This window comes from Pygoscelis adeliae, unplaced genomic scaffold (assembly GCF_000699105.1).
Source record: "Pygoscelis adeliae isolate BGI_AS28 unplaced genomic scaffold, ASM69910v1 Scaffold40, whole genome shotgun sequence".
Classification (NCBI taxonomy): domain Eukaryota; kingdom Metazoa; phylum Chordata; class Aves; order Sphenisciformes; family Spheniscidae; genus Pygoscelis; species Pygoscelis adeliae.
The window spans coordinates 2,416,829-2,425,983 of NW_008823953.1; the positions used below are offsets into that span (position 1 = coordinate 2,416,829).

The 9,155-nt window shown below is 43.9% G+C and overlaps 1 protein-coding gene across 1 annotated transcript in view; it reads left to right on the forward strand.

Moving 5' to 3' along the window:
• The window catches only part of BLVRA (biliverdin reductase A), a 31,131-nt gene extending 25,244 nt beyond the window's left edge, over positions 1-5,887 (forward strand). The window contains exon 7 of the mRNA XM_009321571.1: positions 3,659-5,887. Within this exon, the coding sequence (XP_009319846.1) occupies positions 3,659-3,932 (274 nt within the window). The 3' untranslated portion in view covers positions 3,933-5,887. The remainder of the gene's footprint in view (positions 1-3,658) is intronic.
• The last annotated feature ends 3,268 nt before the right edge of the window (positions 5,888-9,155 follow it).

A 9,155-nucleotide genomic window follows, 5' to 3' on the forward strand; every position in this document is an offset into this window, starting at 1 on the left:
TGCTGACCTTCCCCCATTGACGTCAGTGGAGTTACAGCAGTAGAGAATTTGGCCCACTCTCTGTCAAGTGAAGTTATGGCCCAGCAGTAATGGTGGTGGTGGTACGGCTCTAATTTGCCCAGCCTTTATTTTGCTGAAGGATGGGAAAGGTCTGCACCTTTCCTGAGAGCTATCCCATCCTTTTTCGAAAGACATGAATACGCTAACCTTGAGAAATCAGGTTAATTCAGCCTATTTTCTGCCTTGGAAAATACGGCAGGTGCAGAATGCAGGAGCCTGTGTTCTGCTTGTTAAGCAGGGATTTGTGCAAAGGCTATAAAAGTCTGTCTCCGCTGCACAGCCTGCACTGGCTGCTCATCTGTCTCCGGGTGGATTTTGGAGGTGTGTGTTAATGCCTGACGCCCAGCTATCTGAGAGATGACCTCCTGCCTCTGTTGTGTTTCCAAGACAGTTGAGCTGACAGCCTCTCTGTGATAAAACATTGAGCAATCCAGGAAAAGCCAAACCGGTACTGACAGCACGGCTGGTTTGGGACTGCAGTTCCTGTCCCAGGATTACAGAGCTTGGATTCAGTAAATGTCAAAAATGAATTTTAGTGTGAGCTGGAGAGATAATGATTTGGGCAACATCTCTTTTGATGTTAACTAGGGGTAAGGTCTAATTGTCTGATTCCCATCCAAGGTAAGGTAGCCCCTTTTAGGCTGCATTGTAAATAAAAAATATTAGCATTTTCAAAGCATGAACCAGCAGATGTTTAAAAAAAATTGAAGACCTTTCTGAACACATATTCTGACAACAAACATTTGAAATTATATTTTTTTATTGAGATCTAAGCTTAGGAGGTCTAATAAAATAGCTTCAAATTGAACATCCATAAAAAATCATGTAAGACATGCTTTCTGCAGAAGTTGCTGCATAAAATGTTAAGCTGAGTGGACCCAGAATTCTTTCAAGCATGAAATCGGCTTAATTCTTCTGCAGGTACAAAGAGCGTTCACTTCATTTTGGTTTATTGAGCTAGCACAGTCCAACTAAGACCACTCATTATTTGAGGAAACAGGGAATCAGAAAAGCAGAAAGTCACTTCCAGTCTCTGAATAAAATGTAGCTAGGAGAGCTCTACCAGTCTGAAATCTGGAAAGACAGAATGACCATAGAAAGTCAGGGTGGTTTCTTCACTGCAGATAGTGCTTGCTTTGTAAAAAGTCAGTGTAAAAGTGGTTTGTTAGTGTTTGGTTAAGCTTTCTTTTTCTTCTTTAACTGTCCAACATATTTAATGTGGCTTTATTCAGCTACCAAAAATGCTGGATTTGTTGCTTCTAAATAACACTACTAACACTTCTAAATAACTGACTACATCCACAGCCAGATAATACTTTGATACAAGTCTTTAATGCAAATGGATAAAATATCTATTAAAAAACCAGCAGCCCTTCACAATTTTCTGACATAAAATACAAACCTGTTTCTTAAGCTACAAAATTGCTTAAATAATGTGCAGACTTGCAGCATACATATCTTTATAGCAAAAAAGGGGCTAATTTTAGTGTAGAAGTTGTTGTTAATTAAAAATTAATACGTTTTGGTTACCAATCAAGTTGAATCAACCTCTCTTTGGGAAAATAACTAAAAATCCAATAGCAGAAGATGATAAATCTATTAGTAAACCCAATATTTTCCTGCTCACTGATCTAAATCAGTCATTTTAATCACTTTGATTAAATTCTGCCCACTCTGCGTGATTGTGCTTCCGGTTCAGTGGCTTCCCCGAACTAGAGCAGAAGAAGGCATAAGCTTGAGCCTGGTCGTTGGTGTGCATCTGCTCTAGATCACCCCAGGGAGATGACCCTGCATTGACACTGCCTGTTTTGGATCATATTGTGGACTCCTTGCGACATGGTGGAGATCTTTGCCTATGCCTGCCCAGTGGTTTCTTTGTACCTGCCTACCTGAGACAAAGCAGCTTTGAATAACAGTGGCCTGAACCCTCTGTGGCTGTTTGCTATCATAAGAATATAAGAAACTGTCTCTATCAAGTCAGAGCAAAACCCAGCTTGCTCTGACTGAGGTCAACAGCCGGCACCTCGGGGAAGGAGGATGAGAACACAGAAAACACCAAGTGATATGGCCCTCAAGCACCCTTCTGGCCTGCAGTGACACATAGCCTTGGGACTTCCCGAAATGCATGGTGTCTTTGCATTTATTAGTCCTCCGAGGATTTTTTTCAGTGCATTCTTGCAGGCTGTGATTAGAGTCCTTCCCCCCCACACACTTGTTTTATGCTGTTCAGTCAGGTTCATCTGCCATGCTTAATTTGTAGAGGATGTGTGTGGCAGTACAGGTGAGCAAAGAATAATTGATACAATGGTGTGAATATAGAAACTGGATCCTAAAGCATAAAAGATGAGAGGTGCAGAATCATTAAGCTGAGTGCTCTGCAGAATATATTCAGGGTAGACTGACATGGACTTTCTTTCCAGATCTAATGATATTGAAGATTTAATGGGCAGTACTTGGAGATAGAATTTATTCTTCCATGCTACTGATGCCCTCATAATTTGTGAGTGGCAGACTAAAGTGGGCCATAAAGGACTGTGGAAGGGCCATCAATAACCAAGTAAGAAAAATAATATGCATCCTCTAAACACAGGCAGTAGTGAGTGCTGATGAATGAGCTGGAGACAGGTAATGGCAGTTGACAAAAGAGCAGGAAGGGAGGATCGTGGCTGTGGCTGGTGTTGAGGACCGTTCCTCAAAGCCTTTGCAAACATTTGCAGTGTTGGGCCAGGGATTCTGTTATGACCCCTGAAGTGATGCAGCATGTCCCATGGCTCCTCTTTCCTCAGCCAAACTGGGAAGTTGGGGAGGAAAGTGTGAGGACCTGTGAGCTATGCCAGTCAATAGCCAACACCACCAATGCTTGGCCTGGAGGCTGTGGCTATCACGTTGGCATAAGACAGGACTGTGATTAAGAAAGACTTGCCTGAGAGTCTATGTAGCTGAAACAGGCAAAATTGACATCTTCTGGTGTAATCTGTAGGATCAACTCAGTGCTCCCAGTGAAGAGAAAGAAAAGCATTTGAAAAGGTCAGAGGGTACGGACGCTAGTGTCTGCACGAGCGAACTTGCCGTCTGTCCAGCTCATCCTAAAGGGGTGGTGTTTGACTTGCACGGTAGCACCTGGGTCATCATTGTGTACCTGAGTGATGTAAATTTATTCTTGCTGGAGGAATGACTAGACATTGAGGGCCTTGTGAGTTTAGCTGTTATTGAATCACGCACAAAATATTTGGATGTTTAACTGCACTTTTCATCAAAGTCCACAAACAGAGTAAACTTCCCTCTTCCCTGTGAGATGGCTAGACATTGCTGGCTTCATTTTGTGCATAGGGAAGACAAAGCTGGAGAGAGCTTAGATGGTGTGCTGAAAGTCATGGCATTAAGCAGTGGCAGGGTTAAGGCTATTACCTGGTGTTCAACTTCGTAACCACAAGGCATGTTGGTCAGAACATGTTACCTGAATATGCAATGACTGAAATTTAAAAATGGTGCATTTATTAGGGCATTTTCTGTAAATGCTGAGAAAAAAGTATAAACTAGAACCATTGATTCCATTTCTTCATAAATACTCTTCTTTTTCTCTGCTCCTCCACGCTAGACCTCTGACTTGGATTGAAGAAAGGGGACCAGGGATGAGACGTGAAAAGAAAATCAACTTCTGTTTCACAACTGGTTGCTTGGAGAACTTCCCTCAAGTCCCAAGGTCTGCTGTGGGCCTTTTCATGCAGGATCAGAACCTCTTTGCCAAAAAACTGCTGGGCCAGGTATCCAAGGAGGAGCTGGCTGCTGAGAAATGGCGAATTTTGCGGTGTCTTGACCTTGCTGAGGTGATCCAACAGCACTGTGAGCAGCCAGAGAAAATCCGTTCCTGAGACTGCTCTTAGGGAAGGAGGAACATCATGGCAGACAGGAAAGCTGTAGGGCTAGAGCTCACTGTTGCCATCAAGCAGTTGCTATTTCTGTTTCATTACCTTCTTCTTGACTAGTTGTGATTCCTAGGCTCTCCGGTTGGGCTGGAAAGCCTGCGCTATACCCCATGCCTTCTGATTTGCGCCAGAACAAAGCAACATTACCCTGCTCTGATGCATTGCCGTCCTTCCAGGCATAGAGGAACCTAGCAGCAACAAGCTTTCCTGTGATTCAGCTGGAAATGTCCCTGAGAGCAGATCCTGGAGGACTGCAAATACTAGATATGATTTTTCCTCCTGAGGTTTTTTTTCCCCTCTAGATACGTCCGACAATGAGATGTGTCTCAGTAGTATTCATGTAGTATTAGCTAGAAAGAAGTATTAGCTAGAATGAAGTTCTAGGTGAGTTTTCCACCTCTTGACTTCATCTGCAGAACTTGTGCCACCACAGTCCTGACCTTTTCTTCCAGATGCCCTGAATAGTTCTGTGTGTTTGCTCTAATTAGTTGTTGTGCCTGTTTGGGGCTTTTTGTTGTTTTTTTGTTTGTTTTTTTTTTCCACATTGGAAATAATCTACCTTCAAATAGAATCTATGTTGGTGTCAAACCAGAATAGAAGAAATACCTTGTCTTTGGTAGATGCCATTTTGAGTTCACTCACTTAATTTCTCTGGTGCCCTGTGCCAACATAGAAATCTTTTTCCAGCAGAGATTAGAACAGTACATTAAACTAACACATTGCCTGCCTGCTTTCTACTGAATCTAAATATTTTTCTTTTTTTGTACTGGAAGCAGCATATTATTGTCCTTCATTTGTGTTCTGTATCTAATTCAGCATGTGAACAGATCACTGCTAAAAGTAATACAAATCCTGCCTTTAAGAAAAAAATAACTAATGCACTCCTAGAAACAGTTAAATTCATTAGAAATAGTGATAAAATTATAATAGAACTGTAGAAAATGGAGCAATTTGCAAATATAGCCATGCGGTTATGGCATATGATACCTGTGCGGATGGGTCTTTAGCATTTTACAGTAGTCCCAGGGTCATGTATGAAGGCATTATGACTTCCCTAAAGAAGCATTTTAGTTTTAGGACGAGCCTAAACAGTGCACAAAACTATTAACAATTCCTCTGTTTGCCTTCTACTTTCTAATTACAGCATCTGTCAGTGCTATATTAATATAGCAGCAAGCTTCAGTCTGTGCAGTTTTTCTTTCAAACACAGAGCCACCATTTCTTTTCCACATTATCACTTGGGCAATTTTTTAATAAGGGAGCATACATGTTGTGAACATATACATAATTACAGCCAGTCAATATTGATGGAAAAAAGGCTTCCTCTGGGTAAATCATGTTCATTCAGAAGTTGGATACAGTTCAGTTAGTTGGAAACAGGGAAGGAAAGACTGTGTATTTTCTCCCAAATCAGTCAGATTTTAGGAGCAACTGGAGCTTGATAGGTGAATGAATTCTGCGTGTGAAATTTGTTTAAATCTACTCTATCTGTTAAAATCAGTGAAAACCCTCCTATTGACTTCAATGGATTGAAATCCATGTGGGTTGGCAGCAGATTTGTGCAGGCAGATCATGCACTTGTCCACCCAAATGGACACCTTACTGAGCATTCACAGGGATTTCTTTACCAATGTGATGAACATTGCCTGGGCATATCTGATGCTGTATGAGGGGAAAATGTGGGTTTATGGCAAAATGCAAAAAGTCCATCTGGGATCGGAATGAAATTAGAATCTGCTGTGTATATCTATCTGCTATGTGTAACAGCACATGAGAGGTCCTGTTTCTTGACAAACTCCTCAGCTGTCAATATGGGATGAATACCACTTGTTCACACGCTAATTCACAATGGGTAGCTGCGGAGGGAGGGCAAAGGGAAGGGAGATTCACCCTCCCCATCTATAGGCATCAAAATTAGCCACCACATCTCCCTGGGCGCACTCTGCAGTTGCTGGCGAGAGCAGTATTCCTCTAAGAAATGGGGAAAAAATTCACAGGAGCTCTGTAGAGCAGCAGCATAACATTGTGCAGTGAATCACCCTCTGGAGAAGCTTGTTTCTATAGAGAGCGCCTGGGGAAATTAGCTGGTTAATTTGAGCTAGGGAAGGCAGGTGCCTAGAGCTGGATATCCCGTGCTCTCCTCCATCCCCCTCCCATTCCTCCCAGCTAACCTGCTTGCCTACTGCTGTCTGCCCTGCTCCTGGGAGCCTACAGCATTCAAATGGCTTTTCCTTCAGCCCTGTGAATTTGCTGAGGTACTGCGATGGTTTGTATACGAGAGCTACTGGATGCCAAGCTTCAAACGTACGTATTGTTTAACCAGATGTCGAACTCACCAATAAAATATTGGCGCTCTTAATAATTCGTTTTAGTTCCTGTTGTCCTTCATTAGCAGTTCCCATTGCCTGTGCTGAAAGTGGCTCTCTCCCGACCAGTTCTTTTCCCCCCTTTCACTCCTCGAGCCCTGCGGAATCCTGCCAGCGACTGCAGGCTGTGATCCTATCCTAAAGCCCTCAGCTGTCTCCCTCTCCTGTTTCAAAGTTTTGAATACAAGTGTGGTGGGGTTTGTGACCTTACCTCAACTCGTGAGCCCTCCCGCAAAATTCCTGCCCTTCCGGTCCCGTCTGACTCCTGCCCAGGAGTACTGGCAAGTCTAAATCTTGGCTGTACGCTTCCAGTTTCCCATTCAACAACTGGTGTATTTGAGCAACCTTTTTGAATCTGCTAAGTAGAATCTGAAACAGGTATTGAAATGGGGTTTCTTGTGATTTTAATAAACTGCTTTATCGTAGCAGAAATACTATCAGCAGAGTTTTTCAGATAGTATTTGGCATAGCCTGAACCCAGTCAGTTTTCGAGATGCAGAGGTATGAAAAGGTAAGTATAAGGTGTGACATGGGCGGGTTGGTATATCACGTTCTTTGGAGGTAGCTGCTTTTCTACACTTTCTGCTGGAAATCACCCTGCTCCTGTGGGATGCTGTAGGAAGTCTATTGCAGTACACTTCATTAACTCTGCCTGATGCTATGGAGTTGTTACGGAAAGTGCTGTAATGCAAAATGCTCCTACATGAAGGAGGGATGCTCAGTTTGCTGACACAGGCTGAAGCTTGTCTCTGGCAGATGAGAGGCATGGAGTCGCTAACTGCCCCACGCCAGCTGAAACCTGGAAGAGGTGGTTTGATCCAAAGGCCTTTTCAGAGGGCTAGAGATCAAGGGAATGGAAAATTTCCAAAGAGCAAAGAAACTAGCTATTGATAGGAGGACTTGCAAAACTGTGTGGGAAGCTCTGGCCAAGAGGGAAAGAAGGTGGATGTGATTTTGGGATCACATGTTTACCTGAGAGCCTGTTCTGTGGGGGCTGGGAACAGGGTCTAATTTAACTGAGTGATTACTGAGGAATGTCAGGAACAGTATGGGAACATAGGAAGTGGGATGAGGGGAAAGGCGAAGAGGACCAGGGGACACCGCAGGAGCTGCTTGAACTGGCGTTATTTAAGAGGAGGATGTCACTGGAGCCCCCAGAGCAGATCAAGCAGACAAGGAAGGGGGAAGGCAAGGGGTGGCAGCTGTGTAGACCGGGACTGTTTTTTAAATGGTCCGAATATGTCAAAACCAGGTGTTTTTAAAATTAATAGTATGTATGGCATCTGAGTAAAACTGCAGGGCTGAGTTACAGAAAGCACTTTGGGGATTGCAGGTCCTCCAGCAGTCTGCAGAGGGGGTCAAGGTTGTAAAGACTGAACTGTACACATATTTTCAGCTGTCACTCAAGATGTTCAATTCCTTCAGGCAGGCAATATGATCTGGGGCCTTGGGCACCCTCACAGTTTGCTGGTGAGTGACCCACCAAAGGTGATCTTGGCTGGACGTCTTGCTCCGTAATGGTGTCTCCAGTGAGACTTGCAGAACGGTGTGCTGATGTGCTTCATGCAGTAGCATTTACTGCTCCCCAAGGTACGTGGTATGCTCTGTGCAACAGTAATAAAACATAATACCAGGAAGCCAAGGAACTCCAGCAAAATAATAGCTCCAGACTTTTGACAAAAATAGCAAGATACTTGGTTAGCCTTAAATGCTGTAAGCTGATATCTGTAGAGGTTGAATTAAATGAGGTTACAGGACTCTGTTGAGAGACCTGTTAGAGTTTTTGTTCACAGAAGGGATGCAACACAGGTATTATCAGTGCAAGCTTCAGCCCTAACCCAGAAGAACCAAGCCGTGCAATGGGAAGACGGGACATGTCCGTGCAGTGCAGTATCGTGCTGTACAAAACACAGGAGCCAGCTCTGGCTGATCTACCTCAGGTACCATGAGGGCTGGCTTGCAGTGTAATTTCATCTGGCCAGATGTGCCCTGTGTCTCAGCAGAGCTAGCTGGCCCGCGTGGAGCACTGGGCTAACTCGTTAGGCCGTGTAGACATATCTGCAGCTCAGCCCAAAGTGCCCATTCAGCTCCTGGCCTGCCAGCATCGATAGTATCTTCCTCCTTGTTTACACTTATCTCTTGGGCAGCAAAGGGAAACCAAACACAGCTTCCAACCTGTAGCTTCTGCTTTCTTCCTGACCCAAGCTGGTTAAAACGGACAGCTTTTTTCTCACCCTTGAACAGAAACATAAGGCTCAGGAGGGACAGGGCTGCTGCATGGTGATGCCCACAAAGCTGCTGGAATCATCCCGGTGTTACAGCTAGCAGAGCTCCAGGCTTAGCGCTTGTCTTCCACGTCTTGGCAATAAACATACCTTACTGTGTCCCAGCTGCATGCAGATAAATAAGGAGGGAAACTTCAAAACAATAATTTAAGTAAAAAATACCATCATCAGAAGCTCTGAATAAGAGCCTGCAGGTACGCATGCTAGCTCTTACAAGAATAAATGCATCCTGGTCTAATAAAATTCACTTACTTAGTCCAGGTTACTGCTTAAAAAACTTCTCTAAAACGTCATACTCGGGGCATCCCAGATCACATTTAGTGTGAGCTGACTCTCTGATTTTGCTGCTGCTGCTGTTAATATCACAACCTGCCTACCGATATTCCTATCTGCCACACCTAGTGTATCGTGCTCTCCTGCCTGATCTCCAGTGAGTCATCCCTTCTCCCTGATGAAGGTTAACTTACAAAGAACCCAGTAACATGTCTCTAAGACAGCTAGATTACCGCAATGTAGTG